This window comes from Eulemur rufifrons, chromosome 7 (assembly GCF_041146395.1).
Source record: "Eulemur rufifrons isolate Redbay chromosome 7, OSU_ERuf_1, whole genome shotgun sequence".
Lineage (NCBI taxonomy): Eukaryota > Metazoa > Chordata > Mammalia > Primates > Lemuridae > Eulemur > Eulemur rufifrons.
In genome coordinates this window covers 191,143,625-191,169,736 of record NC_090989.1, presented here as the reverse complement: position 1 = coordinate 191,169,736, position 26,112 = coordinate 191,143,625, and the positions used below count along the sequence as shown (strand labels likewise).

At 54.9% G+C, this 26,112-nt stretch overlaps 2 protein-coding genes across 4 annotated transcripts; both read right to left on the bottom strand.

Moving 5' to 3' along the window:
- Positions 1-343: 343 nt before the first annotated feature.
- RMND5B (required for meiotic nuclear division 5 homolog B) lies at positions 344-11,718 on the bottom strand. Of its 3 annotated transcripts, none has more exons than XM_069473952.1 (10): positions 11,689-11,718; positions 7,006-7,156; positions 5,294-5,439; positions 5,030-5,170; positions 4,324-4,424; positions 3,964-4,130; positions 2,541-2,706; positions 1,252-1,354; positions 1,008-1,162; positions 344-923 (listed from the first exon to the last, which is right to left on the bottom strand). In XM_069473952.1, exons 2-10 carry the CDS (start codon positions 7,142-7,144, stop codon positions 860-862), a joined length of 1,182 nt encoding a protein of 393 aa, XP_069330053.1. In that variant the 5' UTR covers positions 7,145-7,156; positions 11,689-11,718; the 3' UTR covers positions 344-859. The 3 variants fall into 3 exon arrangements, with proteins under 3 accessions (XP_069330053.1, XP_069330052.1, XP_069330054.1); XM_069473951.1 differs by lacking the exon at positions 11,689-11,718 and adding an exon at positions 11,443-11,682; XM_069473953.1 differs by lacking the exon at positions 11,689-11,718 and adding an exon at positions 11,443-11,682 and having other exon boundaries at positions 344-762.
- A 6,779-nt stretch (positions 11,719-18,497) lies between these two features.
- N4BP3 (NEDD4 binding protein 3) lies at positions 18,498-25,705 on the bottom strand. The gene is made up of 5 exons (XM_069473950.1): positions 25,657-25,705; positions 20,503-20,850; positions 19,788-20,309; positions 19,148-19,402; positions 18,498-19,032 (listed from the first exon to the last, which is right to left on the bottom strand). Exons 2-5 carry the CDS (start codon positions 20,818-20,820, stop codon positions 18,505-18,507), a joined length of 1,623 nt encoding a protein of 540 aa, XP_069330051.1. The 5' UTR covers positions 20,821-20,850; positions 25,657-25,705; the 3' UTR covers positions 18,498-18,504.
- Positions 25,706-26,112: the final 407 nt, after the last annotated feature.

Here is a 26,112-nt window from a genome sequence, read left to right as displayed (position 1 = left end):
AAGCTTCAAGTACCCTGGAATAAACTGGAAAGGGCTTGGGCTTGATCTGGTTTGTATTCCAAGCTCTCTCCTCTCCAAGCTGTGAGCCCTGTTACACAAGGCATTTCATCTTCCTAAATCCCTATACGGACTTCTACTGTGTGTATGTGAAAGTACTTTGCCCGGGGTCTGACATCCTCCAAGGTTTCCCCCTGAGCCAGAGGTGCAAGTTAGGTTTTTTTCTGCCTGGGTATTGTTGGCCAGCCACATTCTTACCTGTAGCCACTGCCAGGCCACGCCTGGTACCTGTGTGCAGATGTGTAGTAATGATTTGTCAGTGAGGCCAAAGGCTGGCCAGGAAAAGGGCAGTGAATATATTTGCTCAACATTATAAAACAATGGCATTCAGATCTAACTCTGACTATTTACAGTGGGAAATGGATACATACAGTTGGGGCTGTACAGAGGAGGAGGTGGGCCACAGCTGGACACCCTTGGGCTGAGGGGCAAGAATGGACAAGTGTTGGCATGGCAGTAAGAGACATGGCTGAGGGCAGGGATGGAAAGATGTCTGCTGCTGAAGGCCAAGTCCTTTGCTATGCTGTCAGTTCCTACTAAGTCAAGAGAAATATAAACAGGAAGAGACAGAGCAGGAGCACAGCATCTTCCTTTCCTTACAGCCAGGGAGCCAAGTGCCAGGTGTGGGCTGGTTCATCTCTGTCCTCAGGCTCTGCCAAAGGGCTGCTCTGGCTCTCCCACGGTAGCACTCCTCAGCTGGGTGCTCTGAAATAAACCAGAGTCCGCTGGAGCCACCCACCCTACTGAGGCAGACCAAGGCTCATGGGTGAAAAACCCCTTTTAACAAAGTTCCGGACAGGAATCAGAATATGATGCGTTTCCCATCTGCTGGGTTTTGCTCCATGGGACAGTAGGGACACTTCAGCCTGCAAAGGGAGGAGAACCAAGAACATCTCAGGGCTGGCAGCAGGAGAGCCCAGCCAAGTTGGAGCAGAGCATAGGGAACTTACTTTCCTCCATTAATGAGCTTGTTTAGTGCGTCTCTGGAGATAACATGGCCGCAGATGAGCTTGATGGGAGGGTTGGAATCCGACGTCTGCTGGCGGAGGATGGGGCAAGCAAACACCGAGTGGTACCAGCACTTCATGCCTAGTTCAATCTCAATCTAGGAGGCCAGCAAAGGGGTCAGTTCCACTTCGTGTCATGGCTGTCCTCCCCAATGCCTTTGGCCCACACTTCCCCGTCAGGCCTTACCGGTAACTCATCCTTGTGACTCCAGACCCCGGTGCACTGCCTCTGCTCAATCACAGCTTTGATGTTCATCAGCACGGGCAGTGCCACACAGCCAGAGGCAAAACTGCAAACAAACAACAGGGACTAGAGTGGCTCCCATCACAGCACAGGACTTGAGATAGGGTTCTAATGTGGCATAAAGTCAAATCAGTCCTCAAAAATCCCTCAGATTGTTCATAAGGTGCCACATGTGTATGTCCAACTCCAGAGGATCATTCTAATGTACTCCTAAATTGGAGAACTTATGGGAAAGACAAAGGGACGCTCCAGGGGCAGATAACTGCTCATCCAAACTACTGAAAAGTCCTTGGTGTGACTGGGAGACAGTAACCAGTTCTAAAGGGCTCCAGCCCACTTGCAGGATCTACCTTGCTCTGTTGTCAGAATATACCTCTATAACACTGGCTACCAACTACGACACTTCAAAACGGGGGAGGGCTGGGCGTGGTGGCTCATGTCTGTAATCCCAGCACTTTGGGAGGCTGAGGTGGGACCCTGAGTGAGACCCTGTTTCAAAAACAACAGGCCGGGCGCGGTGGCTCACGCCTGTCATCCCAGCACTCTGAGAGGCTGAGGCGGGTGGATTGTTTGAGCTCAGGCATTTGAGGCCAGCCTGAGCAAGAGCGAGACCCCGTCTCTACTAAAAATAGAAAGAAATTATATGGACAGCTAAAAATATATATAGAAAAATTAGCCGGGCATGGTGGCGCATGCCTGTAGTCCCAGCTACTTGGGAGGCTGAGGCAGGATTGCTTGAGCCCAGGAGTTTGAGGTTGCTGTGAGCTAGGCTGATGTCATGGCACTCTAACCCAGGCAACAGAGTGAGACTCTGTCTCAAAAAGAAAAAAAAGAAAAAAAAAAGACCAGCCTGAGCAAAAGCGAGACCCCATCTCTACTAAAAATAGAAAAAATTAGCCAGGCATGGTGGTGTACACCTGTAGTCCCAGCTACTTGGGAGGCTGAGGCAGGAGCATCGCTTGAGCCCAGGAGTTTGAGGTTGCTGTGAGCTAGGCTGACGCCACAGCACTCCAGCCCAGGCAAGAGTGCGAGACTCTGTCTCAATAAAAAAAAAAAAAAAAAAAAAAAGAAACAGGTACTTCTTCTTCCTCTCTCCAAGAATAGCTAACAAAGCCAGTTTAGGTCTGAAAGCACTGAGCGCTGTCCCTGGTAGGTGGTAGGGCCTTGGCAACATGATGTTCCCCTCTCGACCAACCCTCCCACTGTGCTGCCCACATGGGGCTGGGTTGTACCTGACACTGAGGGGGGACTCCACAGAAAGCCCCAGCAAGGAACATGCATCCCGGGTAAAGGTCTCACAGATCTCTGCCCAGTGGCTGTTGTCCAGGAGGTGGCAGTAGGGTGACTTCTCTAAGCCCAGCCGCAGGTACACCAGACTGCCCATCATCACCTGGATCTCTACAAGGCAACCGGGTGGCAGCTCAGGGGGTGCAGGGGCTCTGGGTCGATCCCTAAGGGGGGCAGCAGGACTGCAAAGCACAGTATTGTGAGCTCGACTGAGCCCCAGACTCCCAGAACCCTGGCCCCTGGCCCCTGGCCACATGGAACAGGGATTGAAATGCTCTCAGGCAAAACTGACTCTGTCTGAAATCCAGTAGGGAGGTAGAGTCTCCAGGCTGCTTCTGTAGGACAAGGATAGGCATTACCAACACAGAACTGGGTAGGAAGGTGAGTCTTTTTCTGTTTTCTTTGCATCCTTCCAACTGCATCAAGGAGCAAATGAGACAGGCTATTCTCACACACTAGCCAATCTCCCCTTCAGAGCAGATCCCCGGTTCAGAGCTTTTAGAAGGCAGCAGTATCTAGTTAAACCTTAAAAACACTGCTTGGTTTTCACATTTATTTTTAAATAAAGTTAGAACAAGAAAGAATATGGGTTACTACTTGTGAACATCTTCAGGGTGAGACTCAGATTACAGGTCTGGAAATCCTAGTGTGAAGGAAGAGGGCCAAGGAAGGATGCTACAGAGGAGGTGCCCAGGTGAGTCCTAAAACGAGCAGGGCTCTCCCAAGTGGAGGGAGGCATGTGCAAGGCAAAGCAGTGTGAGTGGGCATGGCTTGAGTGTGGTGTGGCACACAGCAGGCGCTGGGGACCCACAGTGGTCTGAGGTGGAGCTAAAAACATGGCCGAGGCCGGGCACAATGGCTCACACCTGGGAGGCCGAGGCGGGAGGATCGCTCGAGGTCAGGAGTTCGAGACCAGGCTGAGCAAGAGCAAGACCCCTGTCTCTACTAAAAATAGAAACGATTTGGACAGCTAAAAATATATATATAGAAAAAATTAGCCAGGCATGGTGGCACATGCCTGTAGTCCCAGCTACTCGGGAGGCTGAGGCAGGAGGATCGCTTGAGCCCAGGAGTCTGAGGTTGCTGTGAGCTGGGCTGATTGCCACGGCACTCTAGCCTGGGCAACAGAGCGAGACTCTGTCTAAAACAAACAAACACACACACACATATGGCCAAGATGAAAGAGGAAGAGCCTTGAGTTTGGTGGCACTTGGGACACAACGTGGGATCACAGAGGTTTTCAGGTTGGGGAGAGGCACCAGAGTAACAGCCCCACATGGGCAGAGGGACTGGCAACCTGACGTAACCTGCCACATCCAGACATCTGTCAGGCCAACCAGCACCAAGCCTGGCACCCTGGGCACTCACCCCGTTGGTGCAGCCGAGCAAAGGGCTGGAAGCGCCGGGCATAGCTGAGAGCCTCCAGCTGCTTCTCGGGGCCACCTGCTAGGAGGCGGATGAAATGCAGTCGGTGCAGCTTGAACTCCAGGGAGCTGTTGAGTTCCAGCAGGCGCTGCCTGTGGGAGACAGCCCATCTGCGAAGAAAAGGGCCAGTTAAGTGTGGAGCTTGTGGGGGCTACAGGAGTGCCCCCAAAGTCTGTATGAGGCCCTGGGGTCAAGGCTGGAGGCATGTCAAGTATGTCTGGGAGAACTGAAAGACCACAGACAAGCCCTGTGCACGGGGAGGGGAGAGCAGAGCAGTGCTGGCCCACCTAAGGGCCTGCTTACTCCAGTGCAGGCCCTAGGTCTTGTTCATGCAGAGCTTCCACGATTCGATTCAACTCGAGGAAAGGCTGCTTGAAATCCAGGTCCACGTTTAGTGTTGATTCCTGTAAGGAAAGAGAGAGATCTCACCACTAGAAGCCAGTGTTTCTAAAATTTTGTTATGAGCATAATGAGACCTCACCCGCTAAAGATAGGCTGGAGAGTGCCAGGCTTTGTGTGAGGAGCTGTGGTCTCCTGCCAGCCACTTGGCCCCTCTTACTCCCATCTCAGTTCCTAGAGTGCAGACTGCACACACCCCACCACAGAGCACTGGAGACAGTCCCCAGGCTCCACATTGAGTGGCACAGTGAGGAAACTATTCTTTTTTATACTCCTAATTACATTAGGGAAAGGCTCCTTCGCTTTTACCGCCAGTGTGTCTTCAATACCTAACAAGTGCCACTTTGTCTTTTCACTAATCGCCCTTTTTAGTAAAGGCATATAAAGCCTCAGCTCAGAACCCCGGCTGGCAACCACCTCTAACTAGAACTGAGTAACTTCACTTTTCATCATATATGTTTTTAGAGCTACCTTTTATTTATGGCAGGGGCACTGATTTCCTTTCTAAAATAAATTTATTTAAAGAATGGCAGGGACTTAGTATTAAAAAACTATCAGATAAAAAGCAGAGCAGGCAGGCCCTCCTGTGCCCTCCCTGCCTGGCCAGTACCTGGCACAGCTCCTCGGCAACGCTGAGCATGCCCTGCTGGTACAGGTGTTCCACAATGGCCATCTGCAGGGTCTGCTGCTGCCTCTCCCGAGAGTCCCACACCGCGTCTGAGACTACACCGCAAATCTCAGAGTCGAAGTTCTGGCAAGGAGGAGAGACAGGGCCCTATGACTCAGGAACTCTCACTTGCCCTCTTGCTGAGTCCTTGTACATACCACTCCAAGGTACTCCCACCCACAGGCTTGGGTTTGTCCACATGCTCACCCTATCAATGGCTTTGCCTACTCGGGACACGCTGCTGTGAATGTCCTTGTGGTCCGAAGCCAGTTTCTGCACGGTGTCTTTGATCTTCTGGCAGCACTGTGACATCACCACGGAGAGGGTGGCTGAGAGAGGGGTCCCCTGGAGGGCTGCAGAAACAGCGGAGTGAGTCAGACACAGAGGAGGCAGACCCAAGCACCTGCTTCGGCAGCAGACCCGTGTCTGCTTCCTCTGTTCTGAGGGACAGCCTGGCAGCCCAGGAGGCAGCCCTGAACTCTGGAGTAAAATACCTAGCTTCTACTCCAGGTCCTGCCACTTTTTAACTGCATGATGTGGAAATGGTCAAGTGGGACAAGCCATCTTGGAGCCTTCATTTCCTCATCTGTAAAACTGTAGGCTGCTATGAAATGAAGATGATTTGGCACTTACAGTGGTTAAGTATTTTAGCTCATGTACTATATCATACATAGAATTCTGTGTGTTTAATTGTCCAGTTACCATATGACCCAGCAACTCCACTCCTAGGTATATACCCAAGAGAAATGAAAACACATGTCCGCACAAAAACTTGTATGTGAATATTCATAGTAGCATTATTCCTAATAGACAAAAAGTGGAAACAACTCAAATGTCTATCAACTAATGGGTAAACAAAATGTGGTACATCCATACAATGGAATATTATTCCACCATATAAAGGAATGAAGTACTGATTCATTTATCATGGGTGAACCATATAAACGTGTTACGAAAGGAGCCAGACACAAAAGGCCACATATTGTATCACTGCATTTACGTGCAGTGTCCAGGATAAGCAGATCTATAGAGACAGAAGAGATTAGTGGTTGTCAGGGGATCGGAGAGAGAGGACTGAGAGATTGTCAATGGGTTGGGTTTCTTTTGTGGGTGATGGAAATGTTCTGAAATTAGGTAATGGTAATGATTCTTCCACTCTGTAAATATACTAAAAACCACTGAATTATACTTGAAAAGATTAAGCTTAATGGAATGTGAATTACAGCACAATTAAAAAAAAAGACATAGGAACCAGGGGTCCCCTCTGGTCAAATCTAAAGACTATAAACTAATAAACTATTGAATAAATTCTGATGTTCGTTAAAATCGGAAAAAAAAAAAAAAAACTATTGAATAAAATAGGAAATTGCGAACCTGCCTGGCTAGCCCAGCCAGTAGAACTCTTTTTTTTTTTTTTTTGAGACAGAGTCTCACTCTGTTGCCCAGAGTGCCGTGGCGTCAGCCTAGCTCACAGCAACCTCAAACTCCTGGGCTCAAGCAGTCCTCCTGCCTCAGCATCCCAAGTAGCTGGGACTACAGCCATGCGCCACCATGCCCGATTAATTTTTCTACATATGTTTAGTTGTCCAGCTAATTTCTTTCTTTTTTTTTTTTTTATAGGGACAGAGGTCTCGCTCTTACTCAGGCTGAGGAACTTCTGACCTCAAGCGATCCTCCTGCCTCAGCCTCCCAGGATGCTAGGATTACAGGTGTGAGCCACCATGCCTGGCCTCCCTAAATTAATTACTGTTGGGCTTTTTGAAATAGCTGAGACTGCCATTACCCCCCTTCAAGGAGGTCTAGAGAGGCATGTACCAACATCCTAACCACGCTCTTCTGGAACCCTCTCACCAAGTAGCCTTGGGTCTCCCATGTCTACAGGGAGGCTGGTATGGGGATCTTGTTGGGGGCACACCAACCTGCGCTGGCCAGCTCAGCCCGTAGCTGGCCTACGTAGTGCAGCAGCTCCTCCAGGCTCTGCTCACAGTGCTGCCCATAGGTCAGGAACTTCTGCAAGACCTTGTCCAGCTCTCTCTCTACACACGCACACTGCTCCATGGTGGTCGTAGCCTAGGGAGGGTCAGCTGGGTTAGGCCTCATCTGGGCCTGGGTGGCACAGTGGGGAGGGTACCTGGACCACAATCTCTGTCACCATTCCCATGTCATACACCAATGCTCAGAAATTCCCTGCTTAACCGAATATAGCTGTGCACAGCCTCCCAGCCAGGGTGCGCAGTGGAGGACGCAGGCTGGTATGAGGGCAGGGGTTTTCTGAATCATGGTAAGAAAACTACTGTCTTTAACACTTTTCATGCTGTTATCCTTGTTCATCTTCCTTTTTTTTTTGACAGAGTCTCACTCTGTTGCCCAAGCTAGAGTGCCGTGGCATCAGCCTAGCTCATAGCAACCTCAAACTCCTGGGCTCAAGCAATCCTCCTGCCTCAGCCTCCCAAATAGCTGGGACTACAGGCATGCACCACCATGCCCGGCTAATTTTTTCTATATATATTTGTAGCTGTCCATATAATTTCTTTCTAGTTTTAGTAGAGATGGGGTCTCGTTCTTGCTCAGGCTGGTCTCGAACTCCTGAGCTCAAACGATCCGCCCACCTCGGCCTCCCAGAGTGCTAGGATTTCAGGCGTGAGCCACCACACCCGGCCCATCTTCCTTTTTGATCAGAAGGGAGAGCAGGCCTTGCAGAGCCCACAGCAGGCAGTAGTGACTAGAAATCCATATACTATACATGGCCACAGTTGATGTATTTTCACATATTTATTACAGCTAGAGGAATTGCTTTTCCATGTACTACAGTGAAATATGCCGTGAAGGCAGCCCTTGAACGACTCATATTTGGAAACTCGGCTTAGGGAATAACTGCCAACCATGCTGACCTGACGGGCCTTTCCTACCACTCCAGCCTAGGCCTCCTGTAGTGCCCACCCATGGATGGCACCCTGTGTCTAGCCAGCCTGAAGCCTTGCTGTCTTACAGCTCCGTGCCCTGGGCTGCTCTTCATCTGCCCTCACCTCCCGGACTACTCCAGAAGCTGGCCCATCCCTTCCCAGGCAGCTCAGATATCATCCCTAGTCTGCTCCCACCTGGCTCCCTCTGCTCTCCCTTTGCACCCTCTGATGCCAGTTTTGATCACTGGGTAACGATCTGTCTGAGGGCCTTCCTTGCCCACCAGACTAGAACCTTTCTCGTTGTGACACAAACTTCCCTCCTCATTATACCATTGAAAGAAGGGGCATCGCTCCCCTCCATTCAGAACAGCCTTTGACACTGATCACATGGACAATCCTCAAAATGCTGGTGAGAGCTGATTTCCCTCCCCATCCTTCCATCCATGGGATTTGAAATGAGAGGGCTGTCACATGTCCTTCTAAAACATTCACATCTAAACATTCACATCTAGCCTGTTGTGCATTCTCTCAAAGAAAGGTGTGGAGTAACAACATAAAGAGAATCTTTAGGATGCGGGAATCTTACCAGGTAGAAAAAAAAAAAGAACCTTGTGTCCAAGGTGACCATCGGGATCCTCCCCACTTCACCACTCTCTTCCCCATTCCCACCAACACTGTCAGTCCTGGCCTCACCATCTTGGCCCACCTGTAGCCACTGTCCCCCTACCAGAGGGAGGGGGACGGGGAAATGGCACCCAGGGCCTTGAGATGTTTATGCCCTCTTTCCTTTGGCTGATGCAATCACACCAGAATCTGTAATTTAATCATGGAGCCCAGAAAATGTGCCACGCCCCATGCCCTGCCACGAACAAATACCCTGTAATTGGATATGACCCATTATGGGCAACATATAACAGGGACTTCTGTCTGAAATATTAGTATTATTGTTATGACTATTATTAATAGGTAACATTGCATAGGGACTTATGCACCAGGCACTGTTCTAATGACTTTGCATGCGTTAAACTCATTTACTTAATTCTCACAAAAACACTATGAGGTAGGTACAGTAATTGGACCCACTTTGCAGATCAGCATCTTGAAACTGTATTTAAAAAGGTGAGGAAGGAGATGGACAGGATTTTCATCCCAGCATTGTTTGTTGTGGTAAGGAGTTGGAAACACTCTAGGGGCCTCATCACTAGAGGAGTTATTCCATCAAGTGAGTAAATTGTGGGGGATGCATCTATAGAAACCTATGTAGTATTTAGAAACTATGTTCCAGATACATCCACAGCAATATCAATAAGATCCCAAAACATGGTACTGAGGAGGAAAAAAAGAAATAAAATGAAATCTAGGTGGAATACCATTTATGTAAATTGAAAAGATATGCATACAACCAAGGCAAATAAAAGATATACACCAAATACATCAGAGTGGTTTCCTACGGTGAGGAGAGAAGGGAGGAATGGAGATAAAAAGAAATACATAAATAAATACAAAGGAGAAAAAGGCCCTGTATGGACCAATTAAAGGTATCATGAACTGAGGAGTGTGATTAACTCAATACAGTATTTAAAGATAAAATAAATGAGCTGGGAAACAACTGCGGGCATTCCATCCAAAAAGCCCAGGAGGCTGATTGGGGCAAGCGACTGTGCCTGAACCACACTGGATCATCTTTACCAGGTGCAAGGATGTGTGAGTGTGTTTGTGTTTAACAAACTACATGATTAATACAAGTGGCAACGATTGGAATTTCATGTGCACTGGTCCTAAGCCTTCCTCCCCAAGGTCTCACACGTACAGAAATTATCCACCAGGGTGATTTCTCCAAAACACGCATCAGATCCTGTTACCTCTTTGCTCAACACTACCATGGACTGACATACAAGCCCTTTGTAATTATACATTCACTTCCTTTGCACAAGTTGTTCGTATTTCTAGAGTGCCCTCTGCACTTCTTTGCTTGGAGAACATAAGCTGTACTTTAATCCTCAGCTCCCCGGGAGGCCCTCAATGAAAACTTCTTGCTTCCTTTTCTGCTTCACAAACCTGTCAAGGGTGCCCATACCACACACATCTGAGTCCCTACTACTGCAGCACAGTAACTGTCTGTCTTTCCCACTGGTCTGTGAACTGCTCAAGGCCTGGAGTCTAGTCTCATCCTCTCTCTCCCCTCAGTGCCCGTCTGGGACTTGATCCAAGGTGCTGCTTCAGTATGCATTTGCTGGTTAAACAGAGCACCTATTTCCTAATCTTTGGCCTAGAGGGCTTCAGCTCAAATGGGGGTCGAAAGGGGTTGGCGATGGGAAGAGTCATGAGTGAAATATTAAAATCCCTCCCAAGCCGTGTATGGAGATTTTGTCCCCAGCCCTTAGCATCCTGAAACAAGAGGGCTCCTTGGGCAGGGACAAGGGAAGTTTGTGCAAATCATGGAAAACTCCCCTTTGCCTGACACAGAATTGGACAGCCTGCACTGACCCAATTCTTATACTTTTGCAGCCCTTCTCTGTCCCTTCTCCACCCTACATATCATTCCTCTGCTTAACACCAATAGATTTCCATTGTACTTAGAACAAACTCCATGCTCCTTTCTATGGTCTGCAGGCTCTATGTGAGCTAATCCCCAACTCTCTCTCCAACCTCATCTCCTACCACTCTCCCCCTCAATTGCCATACTCTGGTCACACCAGCCTTTTTTCTGTTCCTTGACTACATCCAGTTTACTTCTGTTTCAGGGCCTTTGCACTGGCTGTTCCCTTTATTCGGCTCTCAATGCAGATGTCATCTCTTCAGAGATGCCACAGTATCTGCTGCTGACCTCTGCCCCACCTTACACTGTTTTTTTTTTTTTTTTTTTTTTTTTTTTTTGAGACAGAGTCTCACTCTGTTGCCCAGGCTAGAGTGAGTGCCGTGGCGTCAGCCTAGCTCACAGCAACCTCAAACTCCTGAGCTCAAGCGATCCTCCTGTCTCAGCCTCCCGAGAAGCTAGGACTACAGGCATGCGCCACCATGCCCGGCTAATTTTTTCTATATATATTTTTAGCTGTCCATATAATTTCTTTCTATTTTTAGTAGAGGTGGGGTCTCGCTCTTGCTCAGGCTGGTCTCGAACTCCTGAGCTCAAACGATCCGCCCACCTCGGCCTCCCAGAGTGCTAGGATTACAGGCGTGAGCCACCGCGCCCGGCCACCCACCTTACACTGTTACCCTGTCATGTTGTCCTGTTCCTTTTCTTCATTATACACCTCTTTTTGAAGCTTCTAATCTTTCTTTCCTCTCCTTAACCAAAACCAGAGGGAGGAAAAAGTCCATCGTTTTCCCTGGACAGCAGCCCCTACTGGGAGTTTCATGTGCATTAACGTGCAAATGACTTACAAACTCCTACTCATCCTGCAAAAGACCCTTTCAAATATCCTGCCCAGCCCCCGGTCCGCAGCTGGTTACCTCCGACCCAGGCGGGTCGCACTAGGACAGGACGTCTGAGTTCGAGCGATTCCCCCAGCTGAAGCGACTTTTCGAGGGCTGGGCCCGGGTCCTGTGAGTCCCTGGGACTCCAGCTCTGGGCCCGGGGCGACGACTGAGGAGACAACAGCCCAAGAGCGGACTGGTACCGGGGCTTAGTCGGGCGGGGGTGGCCGCCGCGCCCCGCCCTCCGCCCGCGCCTCCCGGCCCAGAGTCCCCCCGCCTCACCCAGTCCCGCAGCCCCAGCCCCGACTTCCGGCGCCGCAGACATCGGAACCGGAAGCCGCGGCGGTTGCACGATGGATCCGGACTCGCCCACTCGCGGTTTCGCGGAGGGGTGGCCGTCCCTCGAGCCGGGGCGCGAGCCTTCTTCCTCCCCGCGTGACAAGAGTGGAGTCGCCCGCAGGAGCAGGGAGGCGGCGCCGCCACCTGGCCGTCTTCGGGCGCGCCTGGCTCCCAGCACCGCGGCTCCCGGCCCTGAAGCCTCGAATCCCGGCCGGTCCTGCTGCCCCGTCCCCGCCCGCTCGAGTAGAGACGGCGCGGAACGGCGCGGTGCATGTAAGGGGACTGATGGGCGCTTCCTGCGATGGCCGCACGGTGCTTCCTTGAAATACCAAGCGGCCACCCTTGCTGGTCCCTGCACCCGTACTTAACCTGCCCACTGGGTATTCTACCGGAGAATTCGATTATTGGCGGGGCAGGGCGCATGTAGCCCCTGCCCGCCGCCCTCTGTTGGTCGCTCTCCTTGGGGAGCAAGGAGGTGGGGTTAGGGGTTGCACGTCTGCCCTAAGGAGGAAAGATGAGGGCCAGAAAGGAGAGAGGCAGCGGTGACCCCAAACCGATGCCTGGACTCAGCGCCCAGCCCTTCTTCCGGCCTCAGACTAGGACTAGAAACAGCCCAACCACCTCCGGCTCCCTTTTCCGGACCGGTCTCATTCCAGGCCACTCTCCCCTGGAACCCTCCCCTTCTCCCCCGGCGCCCTTGCACAATCTTTTTTTGTTTTCTTTAGCACTTCACTTGCAATTATCTTGTATGTTCGTTTTGTTTATTTGTGGATTCTGTTTTCTGGCTTCTAACCCCGCCAACACCACTTTTAGGACAAAAACTCACTGCAGTATCCCCAACACCTCGTATTTGGAAACATGGAGGGTACTCGGAGATTCTCTAGGGAAGCCGGTATCTTCCACTTATAAACGAGAAAACCGCGTCTCAAAAACCTTATGAAATACGGCTGGGAAGAGGGCGGTCCACAGTGGGACCGTGAGCCCGCGGGGGCACCGGGAGCGTGGGTGGCCCAGGCCAGACGCGGAAGCCGCGGGGGCGGAGAGTTGAAGGAACTTCGCCTGGGGCCGAGGGGCTCAGGCCGCTTCCTAGCCCACGGGACCTCACACAGGCTTTGGCCAACGCCCCCGGCTTCCCCACTTCCTCTCCAGGATCCCAGGCCTGCCTCATAAGCCAAGCTAAGAGCTCGCACGTCAGGAGCCTTTTAACCTTTCTCCTTGTTTTCCCGAATACGTAGCTAACCTTGTGCCTCAGTATTGTTACTTTCGGAAATGTGCCAAGTTTTATTACATAGTTGATATTGTCAATCTTTCTTCATTGGGATTGTTTTTTGCTGGGGCCAGGGGAGAAGGGGAGGCGTAGAGGGTGGGGGAATTGCTTCAAAGCAGAGAAATTTAGCTGTTCTCCATTAGTTCAGTGATAATCTATTTAACTTTCTGCCAGTATAGGGGAGTTTTAAACGTTCCTTCTATTTTCTGAAGGTTCAATAATTTGTGTCTCTGGAATAAACTTGACAGTAGACAGATTAAAAGGAGAAAAGACTTACAAATTTATTACCAGGCATGTGCATGGGTCCCACACAATGAACCTCAAATAAGGGCCAGATGACTGCAGCTTAAAAAGCATTTAAGCTACGGAAAGAAACAAGGGCTGGGGCTTCTGGGGGAGGTAGAAACAGGTTCTGAGAGGTTGAGGGGAGGAAATGCACGGTGAACAAAGGCTGTGTTATGTAGATAAAGTCTCTCAGATGGCAGCCCTCCGAAGAATTGATAGTATCTCCGTTAGTCTTGTTAGTCGTCTTTCCCTCGAGTTAATCTTCCCCTTTTGAGATTATAGGCAGGCCTGGATACAACTGCACTCCTGCAGGAACCTCCCTTAGTCAGATAAAGGAAATTCAGAGGAAGCTCCTCTCCGTGCTTCAGGAGGGCAAAGGGGTGAAAGATGGTCAGAGACCTTGATTCTCCTTCAGAACACTCAGCATGCCAAAGTGTACGCTGTAGCGCATCCTTTTATGAGCCCCAACACTAACTTCGTAGGATTTGATTTTAAAACTGTAACTCAGTAAACATCCATTTTATTTTGACAGGGATGATTCAAAGTATGACCTATTTTTTTCCCTAAATTTTTGTCCTGTTATCCCAGCAGCTCTTGTTAAATAATCCTTCCTTATTCTCGTTTTGAGACCCCTTATTGTATAAGATCTTCCACAGAATAGAATATATTTCTGGTTCTTCATTCTTTCCATGGAGAGGTAATTTATTTTTACACCATTGTCAAATTGTTTTTCTTGCTACTTTGTAATACGTTCTAATATTACATATTAGAGCAAAGGGATTAAACACCACTTGCGAACAGGAAAAAACATCACAAGGTTTTTGAGAACGATCAGTGGTTGCCAGGGGCTGGGGAAGAAGGGTTGACTGTGGAGGGGCATGGGGGCTTGAGCTATTCTCTATCTTGATTGTAGGGTCATACAACTCTGCATTTGTGAAAATTCTAAAAACCGTACCCTAATATGGGTGAATCTTCCTGTATGTAAATTATACCTTAAAAATGGGACAAGAACAGGTACACCTATCACACTATATAAATCTTTAAAACAAACAAACAAAACCCCAAAAGTAAAAATAACAGTTCTTGCAGAGAGGAAAAGCCCTCCAGGGTCAAGCATTCCCCTGAAAATACAAGCTTCCCTGCCTCCCAAAGCCAATCTGGAAGGCTGAGCTAGAAGGCAGACCACCTCTGCGAGCTGCTGAGGCTGGGGGCAGCGGTGGGTAATGCAGCCATGGCCTGCCCTCCTCTGCAGAACCTGGGAGCACCAGGGCTCGGCCCAGGAGAGCTGCAGCTGCCCTCCCTGGCCAGGCCCAGGACCTGCTCAGACCCCAGTCTTCTTCTTCCACCTTCCAGGTGCCTCTGAAAGTCCCCTGCCTCCTCTCCCTGTTCTCTCCTTCCTTAGAAGTCTTTCGTTCAGGCCTGGATGGCCTACATAATTTCCAGGACCCAGAGCAAAATGCACATGTGAGGCCCTGTGTTTTAACAGTCTCAAAGAAGCTCAAGATGGGGATAGCAGAGCATCACACCAAGCTTAGGCTCCTTCTAAGCATAGAGCCCTGTGCGATAACACAGGTCACACACACACAAAGCTGGTCCTTGTTCTGGCCTTCCCCTTGGCTGCCTTAGGGACTCCTGTGCTGACAGTTCCAGGCTGTCTAGGAACTACCCTGTCTCTCTCACCCTCTTCCAGGCAAGACCCCTCCCTGGGACCTGCCCGACACTTCCTTGTGTCCAAGCCCAAGCCCATTTTGGGATGTCCTCATTCCACGCTGCTCCTGGGGAAATCCCTCCAATCTTTGTGAAAACCATCCTGGCCTTTCCCTCCCCACCCCTTGGAGCAAGTGAGCCAACCCTCCTGTGGCCCTCAACCTCACCTCTCATGACACACATCACTTTTGGTCTTATTGCGAGAAACACCACATTCATTTTCTTTTCTGAATCCAATATGGAGGCCTAAGCCCCAACTCACTAGGGTGGTGGGTTATCTGCTGGGGCCCAATGGCCTTGGCCACCCTGGCTTTCTCACCCGAGAACCACACCTGGCCCTGAGGAAGGCCCTCAGTACTTCTCTGTGGAATGAATGGCAATTGGCTCTGGAGCCCCCGGGCTTGGCACAGACCTGGCATGGAACAAGTGCCCAGGAATGGTGAACGAACATTCAGAGTTGGAGCCTCCCCCCTCAGCCCCCATCAAACGCATTCTAGACGGGGAGAGGGGTCTGGTCACGGTTGACTCCACATACCCACAGTGCCCTCTGGGGCTGCAGCCAGAGCAGGCTTGGGGATAAAAACAGAAGACACTGTGCCCTGCCCTGGCAACGCCCACTGCCCAACGGAGATGGACACAAACCAACATGACAGCAGCATGGAAAGTGCTGATGGAGAGAGGAGGCTCTGGGCACAGGGTTAGGGGGTGATTTCAGGGACGGCTTCCCTGAGGCGGCAAGACCTGAGCACCCTGAGGACTCTGCCTGGAGGACAAAAGCCCCAGAGGGCTAGCAGGGACTGCTGAGGCCAAAAGGGGGCACAACCATCAGTGACCCTGGAGGCCAGTGTCAGAAGCCTCAAGTGACAGGCACAGGGGCCCAGAGAGCTGCTGGAAGGTATGACACTATCTGAGCAGAGAACAGGAGGCACCAGAGGCAGGGAGCCCAGTGTGGAAAGGTCGCCACATTCCTGGACAGAACTGGCTGCCAGGGCCTAGTCTGCTGGGGAGGTGGCTGAATGGGAGGGCTGAGCCTGAGGGCAGGAGGGAGAGGCTGCCCTGAAGCAGTAGCCACTACAGTGACACCTGTGATCAGCTGGCCCCAGAGCTACCCAGCCTCAGAGCCACCCAGCCTGCTTGGGGACTCGAGAACTGGTTTGCCCAGCATGGATGAGCTAACAGGGATCCGGTTCCCTCTGAGACGCCCCAGGTCTGGCTCTCTCGTGCCCTCCCCCTACATCTGGGCCTGGCCTTGGTTTCTGGCACAGCTGCCAAGTTTTGGTGCCACCCACCCACTCCTTGATGGCTGTACTGGCCGGCACAGCTCCCTAATTGCTGGGTGGGGAACTGTTCTGCAAAGCTGCTGTACTGAGGTGGACCCCAGCCACTTGGGGGCACATGGGCACACAGCCTGACCTGCCCCTGGCTACGTGGAGGGTATGATCCAGGCTTCAGGCCAGCACCCAGCTCCGGGGGAGCCCTCTGGAGGAGCCACTGGCCCAGAGACCTGGGCTTAGAGGAGCCTGTGAAATGGGAATGGGTACCAAGGTCTGTGGGGGACTGACCTGCCAAACCTGGATGCTCCCCCTCCCCCTCCTCAGGCAGAGGAGAGTTCAGGTGTGGGCTGTGATGGCTGTCAGCTAGGCCCAAGGGTCTGTCTGGGTTATAGGCTCCACCCAGCCTGGCCAGGGCTAAGAAGGACTAGGGCTGGCAGGAAGGAATGGGGCAGAGGGAGGGGCCAGGAGCTGGTTTCCAGAGGCCAGTGCTCCAAACACACCCCCTAGGATAGACACACCCACCAGCCACAGGCACATCTCTACACACACCTGCCACTTACAGAGCCATCAACACACTATCCCCACAGCAGATAGCTCACACACCCTACTCTGCCCTAAAAAGGTAGGGCCCCCCTGCTCACAACTGGCCATCCACATCCCAGCACAGTGACTCCACTCCACAGCCAGGACCCACCTGCTGGGCCCGAGAAGCTGTCAGGCATGGCCCTGAAAGACAGGAGGACAGCCAAGGGGAGCGACCTGGGGTTCTCAGCAGGCAACTTCTCAGAGTTGCCCTGAGCTGTCCTATTACGGAAGGGACTGGACAGATGGCAGACGTCGTGTGCCAGCTCCCCTGGGGCACAAAGCACATCTAATTCAACTTGTGCCCCATGCCCACAAGGTCCCAGCACAGCACCTGGTAGACAGTAAGTGCTCAATGCACAGCAGCCGGTCCAATGATGCATCCATAAGGAAGGTGAGCTTCCCGTCAGAGGGAAGCTGCATGGCCACACAGGCCTGTGCTCCAGGCCACCAACCCAGGAAGGGAGCAAAGGCCTAGAGGGGAAGCTGGACCTCTGAGAGGCCAGGGTGGGTGTGGTTTTTAGAGAAGCCGGGACAAGCCTTAGCTAAGAACAGGGATCAGAAATGACTGACAGTCCTGGAGCCTGTTACAGGACAGGAGACAGGGTGCTTCCTTCTGGGAGAGTACTTTCCACAGTACAAATCAGTCATATTTTATCCCACAGTCCCACTGCCTATGGGGAAATGTTCCCATTCCTTGCTGTGGTAGACGCCCTTTACCAAGTGCCCACAGCTTCCCCACCTCTTCTCCTGCACCTTCCTAGGGCTCCCACCTCTATGGAGGGAGGTGCCCACAGCCAGACAGAAAGACAGAGGTGGGTTCTGGGAGGGGAGGGGAGGGCAGGGCCTTTGGATGCTCCAGCCCAGGCTGTCATAGGCTGGCCCCAACCCCAGCAGGGATGGAGGCACCTGGGGCCCAGACTTCCCACCAAGAGAACGTTTCACATTCTCAAAGTGGCTTGATTGACTTGCCCTTTTATTTTTCTGGAGCTTCCTGGTATTGTTCCTGCTGAAAAATCCACTGGTGCTGAAGAAAGGAATCTCAGCCCACACAGCAGCCGAGAACTGTGTGCCACTGGCGCAAGGAGTGTGACCCCTCCGCCCCAACACACAAGCCCAGCAGACGCCAGACAGGTGCGGGGAGCCATGGGATGAGCTGCAGCCCTGGTCAATGCCCAACCCCATCCACAGTCCTCTGGACTCAGGCCAGGGACAGGCTCAACCTATCCCCTGGGGACTCCTCGTGAAAAACATGGTTTCATTCTGAGGGAGGTCAATGTTCCCAGCCTAGACTCCTTCTGTGGAGATGGCCTTGGCCCAGGGCTGCAGCCTCCCTCCCTCATGCCTGCCCTTCTGCACTGCCAGGCTCCAGACTCCCCAGCCTCCTGCCCTGGGCCACACCCACTCCAGGGAGCAGGGCTGGGCCCTGCCTGGGTGCTCTTCCACCAGGAGGGTCTTGCCCTGGCTCCTGCTGCAGGCACCCTGCCCAGCCCATGGCCCCATTGGATCCCTCCTCTCCACGGGCCTCCCCCGCCCTGGGCTGGCCTCTGCAGATGCCGCCCTACACCAGCGTAAGGGAGGGCTGAGCCGGCATCTCAGGGCACCTTCTGACAGTGTTTCTGCTGTCAGCTTGCTCCGCTGGCCTCAGATCTTGGAGGACTCAAGCCGAGGACTCCAGGGCTTGGGGGGCTCCCTCATTGCCCGCAGTTCCTGCTCCAGTGCCTGGTTGCGGCGGTACATGTCCATGTAGCCCCCCTGGATCTCCCGCTGGTAGCGCAGCACACGTTCCTTCTCTTCCTGCCAAATCCGCCGCTCCTGCTCAAAGCGCAGTGCCTGTTCCTGGCCTCGGAGCCGCTCTTGCAGCAGCTCAGCTCGCAGCTGCTCAGCACCATCTCGGGCCTCACTGCTTCCTACCTCCCCCAGCAGCCCCCTGCTCTTACAGTCATCGGTCTCACAGCTGCCTGGGGCCTCCTCCCGAGGTGCCTGCTCCTGCAGGCTGCGCACAGCCTCCCGCAGCTGGGCCAGCTCTGTGTCCTGAGCCTGGGCTTGTGCCCGGCTGCCCCGAAGTTGCGTCTTCAGACTGAAGATCTCGGCCAGCTTCTGGGCCAGTTCCGCTTGGGCTTCTCGCAGCTGCTGCTTCAGGAGGCTAATCTCCGCTGTCTTCTGGCACACCTAGAGTGGGGACATGAGCAAACCAGGTGAGGCAAGCTGGTCATGGGGGCAGGCAGAGGATTGGGGCCATGGCAACGGGGATGGGATGGCTTCTGAGCCCCCGGTCATCTCTCACCTCCCATCGGGCTTCCTCCTCTGGTCGTGTGCTGGGGTCGGCCTCTGGGAAGGTGCCAGGGGGCCGAGGCTCGGGGGCCAGGCCCTGCTGAGCCCGCAGTTCCTTACGCAGGCGCCGCTGCTCCTGCTGGGCCATGAACAGCTGCAGCTGGAGGTTGCGCTCGCTGCGCTCAGCCTTCTGGGCTACCTCATGTAGCCGCTCCACATACAGGCGCTTCAGCTCAGACAGCCACAGCCGCTGGCGCTCCTCGAGCACCTGCCGAAGGGAAGATGTGCCCAATAGAGCCAGTGCAGCCATGCCTGGCATCCACATGTGGCCCACCCCATCTCCCACAGGGCCAGGGCTCAGCGCCCAGCCACACAGATATCCTAACCTGGATGCCCTCTAGAGGTGAAGTGTCCCCAACATATGTCCCTCCAAAAGAGCCTCTGTCCCTCCTTCCCATACAGCTCCCAGGCAAGGACCACCAGGGACATGACATCCTCTCTACGTGGGATGCAGGGGAAAGAAACAGAGACATCTCCCTCTTTTGTACTCTCTTGTGTCCAGAGCCATGTTTGTGAGCTAGCTGGGGCCCCTGTCTGGCCTGCACCTCAACGCCAAGGCACAGAACAAGACTCCAGGGCAGGGGCTTGCTTACCTGTGTGAAGGCGTTGGAGCCATCCTCAACACCAAGGCCCCTCTTCAGCTCCTCAGAGGTCTCGGGCAACACAGCCACCAGCTCCTCGGCGGTGGGGCAGGAGAACTCATAGGGTGGCGGTGGCTCGGGCAGGCAGCCCAGCACAGCCAGTGGCCCGGCCTCCTTGGGGCTTCTTGAGGCCCGGTCCAGGGAGCCGCCAAGACGGTTAATGTGGCCCAGAGAGGAGCTGAAGGGGCTGGGGCCAGTGCCAGGGCTGCGGCCAAAACTACCCCCACTGGAGGAGTCAGACAGACTGGGTTCGGGCTCGGGGCCGCCCTCGTCCAGGCTGAGGGCATGAAGCAGCTGCGCACGGGCCTGGCTGGCCCGGGGCCCTGGGCTAAGGGGCGGGTGGCAGGCCAGCGTGTGCAGGCTGCCATTGCTGCGCCACAGCTTCTGGCCCTTATGGGCCGCCAGGCTCTGCATGGACAGGACGCCTTTCCCATTGCCCGCTGCAGGCTTGAACACAGATGGGCGAATGCGGCACTGCCAGGAAGAGAGGGTAGGCATGAGGCCCTGGGGGATCCTCTCTGAGAACATGGGCATAGGCCACTAGGAAGCAACCCTTAGCAGGACTTTCACATCTCAGCCCACCCTGTCCCCACCCCACCCCCGCATCAGGGTCTCCAGGGAGGCCCACCTTCCCCATGCCACGTAAAGGGTGTAGGCAGAGGCACACCTTGTCAAAGCGACCCCGCTCAGGCAGAGAAGTCTTACTGAAGTCACCAGCCCAAGGATGTTCCCTGTAGTAGGTGGCATAATCAGCAGGCTCGTTCCGAGGGGCCCGCTTGGTGGTCTTGCCATCCTTCTTGGGGAGGTGTAGGTAGCTGAGGAGCTCACGCTGGCCCAAGCCCTTCCGGAGGAGCCCATCAGGCTGGCGGGAGCCCCGGGACCCGGCGAGTGCTGCCCGTAGCTCTTCAGAGGAAAAGTCCTGCCGTTCCAACAGGCTGCCCACGCTGCCCATGGCAATGTCAGCAGGGCTTGGAGCTGTGGCCATGAAGTTTCAACAGGGCACAGGCAGCTGCTTCTGGGAATTGGGAGGCTCCATTAGGGGCAGGTGGGCACTTGCTGCCCAACTCCCCTGATACCCAACAGCCAGGTGCTTGCTCTCCGTAGCTCCCACACCTGGCCCAGGAGAGGCAGATGTGGGCCCTGGAAAGAATCCCAGGACAGGATTCCTAGACGGCCAAGAGAAAACGGTGCAGGCTCCAAAGCCACCTGCCCCTCTATCACCCTGTTGGACTAAGTCTAAGGAAGAGCAACGGTTCTCCAGCTGGGGGCCTGTGTGTGATTTGGAGGTATGGGGGCGTCTCTGCAGCTACAGGACAAGGGCCACCCTCCTCCCAGGACTGGGTCAGCAAAGGGCTAGGGAGGCCAGACTCAGGCTGTCCAACCCTGACCTTGCCACTTTCCTGCTGGGTGCCCCTCATGTGTGGGGTGGGGATAACCCACTGAGCCTTTCCTCCTGCAAAGGGGCAGAGCTCTCTGAGGGAAACATCTGGCATGGGCCGGGTGGGGGATACAGGGGGAGGGACACAAACAGGAAGGGCCAAGGGGAGGAAGGATGGCACGAACAATGGCCACAGTTTCCGGAACAGGTGTTCTGTCTGGGAAATGGTGGGGGACAGAGGGAGGGGGTAGGTGGACCCCTGCCAGCCCTCACATACCCTGTTTCTCCAAAGCCCACCACCAGGCAAGGTGATCCCAAATCCTGACCCTGGCAGAGCCAACTGGTGTGTGACCTCGGCCAAGCCACTAACCTCAGTGAGCTCTGGCTTCCTCACGTGTACAATGGTGGTGACAGCACTTAGCACTCTGGGATGCTGGAAGCATGGATGAGATAATGTGACAAAGCACCCAGTCCGGGCCGCCCACTGCCAAGGGTCAGCACAGGCTGGCTGAAGCTGAGCTCAGTCAGACACACAAGCACCACCGAGCGACCAGGCTGATGGACCAGCTCCCACCTGTGCTGGGCCCGGTGCTTTGGAGGAGGGGGCTGGCACCTAGCCCCCATAGACCCCGTGCACAGCCCGGGGCCCAGCACATAGTAGGCGCTCAGAAAGGTGCTGCCGAGTGAAGGAATGCCACGTTCTCCACCTCCCACCCCTGAGCAGCTGCTGCCATTCTGGAACAGCACAGCAGACAGGCAGCAGCTGCGAGTCCCTACCGCCCACCCAACATGCTTCCGGGACACCCACTCCCACCCCAAACAATGGTCCTTAGGAGGCTCCATCTTCCTCCAACATTTCCAGGTTTTGTGTTTGTGGAAGACAAAGCTCTCCAGGAGGGGTGAAGTGGGGGCAGGCCATGGCCCTTAACCTTACGCTGGGCAAAAATAACCTTTTCACCCCCTCCCACCCCTGAGATGGGGCCAGTCTGAGTTTGTATGGCCCACTCCCCCAGCCCTGTGTGAACAGGCGTCGCACCGCACGGGCTCAGGGGACTCATCCAGGTCCCCGAGGATGCTGGGCCCCTATGGCCATGCAGCCCTGCACAGCAGTCTCAGAGTCCTGTGACATCATTGTTATTGTCCCTTTTTAAAGGTAAGGTCACAGAGCTGGTCAGGGCAAGGATGCCTGGGATCCCAGCACCACAGCTGCCCAATGTCTGGGGGGGGCCAGATGTCACCTCCCACAGTCTAAAGAATTGGCATTGAATCATCCCGCCTCTCCACCTGACACCTCCTCACCATGGCGAGCATACCCACAAGAAACACTGCTTGGTCCAGGAGCACACTGAGCTCTCCTCACTGCTTCTCGAGGAGGGGACTGGGCTTTAACATCTCTGAGATAGGAAAGAGTCTGCCTGCCCTGCCTTCCTCATTGTATTATCGAGACCATTGGAGACAATGAAGGCGAAAGGGCTTGTGAACCGTGAGCTCTGTGTGGCCACAGGGGTGGGGATGTCAGCAGCAGTGCCAAACACCACCTCAGCTTCTCCTGGGCAGATGCTCAGTTCCTGTCTCAGGGAGATATAACCAACAACCCATCTTCCCCACGAAGCATCTCAGATCTGGGGGAGAGTCCCTGAACTAGAGGTGGCTATAGGCCACGGCAGTGCATACCACCATACACACAACATAGTGTGTTACCTGTCAGTCTCACCCAGCAGCACCGAGACACGGTGGACAGTCATGTCCAATGGCAGACACAGTCATGCAGTCATGCACTAGGTCACCCACACAGCACTGAGCACCTCCCAGGACACAGGCATGACACAGGACCACCCCAGCATGAAGATCCAGAGGATACAGGCCCATGCATGCATCCGTGTGGGGAGTGTGGCACGGCTATCACAAACAGCTAGGGAGCCTGACGAAGGGGGAACAGTCAGCCCCTTCCCTTTCTTTCCTGAAGCACCCACTCCGCCCCCTCTGCCCCTCCCAGTAACTCCTCTGGCTGTATTGTCAGCTGGCCCAGCAGTGCCAAGGGCCCCCAGCTTTCAGGAGGCTCCTTCCTGCCCAGGTCAGTCTGGGGATAGTCCCTTTGTGTAAAGGGGTCCATCCCACCTCCACCCCCTCCCTGCAACACACACATTCCTTCCTTCCTGTTGCTTGGAAGCCCAGGGACTGCTCCATCAGGCCAGGGCAGCTGTGCAGGCTGGGCTGGAGAGGATTTGTCGGGGAGGAGGGAAGGAGGACCGCAAGTGCCTTGCGGCCTCACTGGTAGGTCAGTGCAAAAAGCTGAGGCTTCTTCCAAGTGCCTGGGCTTCCCTGCCCAGAGCGGAAAACCCTCCACACCACCCAGCTGGCTAGGTTTGGGCTGGGCCACTCCAGCCACATTCTTCACAGGTCCCAGCTGGCCCCAACAGGGTCCCTTCACTCCTGCTCTCCTCAACCCCCATCCCCGAGACTAGCAGCAGACTGAAAGCACAGGAGGAACATCTCTTGTGGACCAACGCTTGCATGCAGATGTGAGAACAGGCTGCCCTTGCCATGAAGCAAAGAAAGAGAGCACACGCAGAGGGCGTCCCAGTGCCTGTTAGTGTGCCATCCTCACAATGAACACAGGTGGTGAGTTTTGTCACCTCTTACTTCAGAAGAGGACACTGAGGCCCAAGAGGTGAAATAATGTGCCTAAGGTCATGTTCAGCTGCATGGGAGAAAGTACACAGGCTCTCCAGGTTTAGAAGTTCCCCCCTGACCCCACGTTGCATCTCCTCTGGGGTGGGACACCCCAGCCCCCACATGGGTAGGAGCCTTGGCCTGGCCCTAGGGGAGCGTCTCACCACCTGCTGGGGATCAGCTCAGAGGAGGGGTGTGTCTGCAGCTGCCCCAGAGGAATGGGACTGGAATGTCCCAGCTCCAGAAGAGGGGGCAAGGGGGCCCAGAGAGGGGCTGGGAGAGGCTGGCATACCCTACTCCCACAGCAACATTTGAGGAGGCAGAGTGGCTAACCCCTCGCAGGAGTGGTTCTTAGTATCGCTGTAGTCATTTGCAGTTGCACGGCACACTACAGTTTTTCTCAGCCTGCCTTTTCATTATCTCACTTCATCTCCACAAGAGCCCTGTGGGGACTAACAGGACAATTACCCTCACTCCATTTTACACACAGGAAAACTGAGGCCTAGAAAAAGGGAGTGAGTTATCCAAGATCCCACAGCAAGGAGCAATCTCAACTCCCTGGGCAAGGTCCTCCCTACTGCACCGGGCTGTCCCAGCCAGGGCTCACAGGTTCCCCTCCACAGGCACACACGCTGTGTACGAATGTCCGCCCAGCCCTTCACGCGCGTCTCTCAAGGGCATCTGCAACCAGGCTGGCTTGGACTGCAGTACCCTCGGCCGAGAATCCCTCCTGCCTGACCCCCAGGGCAGGAAGAGAGAGGAAGCACTGCAAGCCCCCATGCTAGCTCCAGCCCTAGAGACGGGCGGCGGGAGCAGGCTGGCCGCACGCATTCAGTCTCGCACATACACACCCACACACAACCAGTCGGTGGAGGAGCCCTGCTTGGGAGGGCGCTGGGAGGAGGCTAATCGCCTGGCCCAGGACGGCCGCCTGCCTCTGCTCCCAGGCCAATCTGTTCCTACGTGGCTGGGATGGGTGTGTGTGTGTGTGTGATGCCTGATTGAAGACAAGTCCCAGTCTCCTTTCTGGATACAACCAGGGCCCTGATTTCGGCCTGGCCCCTGGCCGGCCCTCACTTTGGCCAAAGGCTGTGGCCAGGACTGGAACGGGTGCTCCGACCGCCAAAACCTAAGACCGGTCCGCAGCTGCAGCCCGGACGGAGCAGGGGGTTAGGGGAGGAAAAGGGTAGAGGGAGGCGAGACAGGACAGGTGGGAGGTCTCATGGGGAAGGCGGAAGGGCAGACGAGATTGGCATCCCTATGGAATTGCTCTCTGTAGGCAAGAGTGGAGGCGAGGGCTCCCCAAAACTACGGGAGATCCTCGAGATACCTGGGGGGCGGGGGGAGCGGCTCCTTCTGGCCCCTCCCTGGGGCCAGCCGCGAGCGCTGAGCAGGGGGGCGGAGGCCGAGGTCAGACTCCGGCGCCAAGGACGCCTGCCTGCCCCACCCAGCGTGGTGCAGGGGTCCCGCGCGCTGCTCCAAGGAAAGCGCCTCTGCAGGGGTTGCGGACAGGAAGGTAACCTGCCGCCTGTCCCTCCAGCGGAGCGTCGGGGTCGGTCCCCGATCCGGCGCCTCGGTGCCTCAGTGTCCAGGAGTAGGGGCACCTGGGCGCACACCGCACCCTGCCACCCCCGCCCATTTCTCAGATCGAAGCGTGGGTCAGCGGGGGCTGCGGCTTGGCCGAGGATGCCGGAAAAGAGAGACCTCGGCGACCCGCCCCACACCCCAAGTCCAGCCCCCGATCCCCGACCCCGCTTGCGCCCCACTTACCATACTGCCGCCGCGCTAGCCGGCCCGCTGCGCCGCACCCTTCGCCCGCTGCAGTTCCCTCGCGCGGATTTGAACCCTCCTGCAACACGCCGGCTCCGGCCGAGACTGCGACCCAGGTCGGAGCGGCAGTGCGGCAGGCGCCGGGAAAACGCGGGCGGGCCGGCGGGCGGGCGCCGGAGCCGGATTGGCGAGGGAGGGACGCGCTCGGCGGCGCTCGCTCGCCTGCCCCAGAGGCGGAGGGAAAACCCGGCCTGACTCACCGGCGCGCGTCAAGCCCAGAGCCCGGCCCCGGCCCCCGGATGTGGGGGGCGGGGCCGGGGGGCACCCCGGCCCACCCGCAGGCCAACCTGATCTCCGCCCGGGCTCGGGGCGCGCAGCCGGGTCCCGACCCCTGCAGGCGCCGCGCGGCCCAGGCGCCCTGTGCGGGCGGCCGCGAGCCGGCGGGTCTGCAGCCCC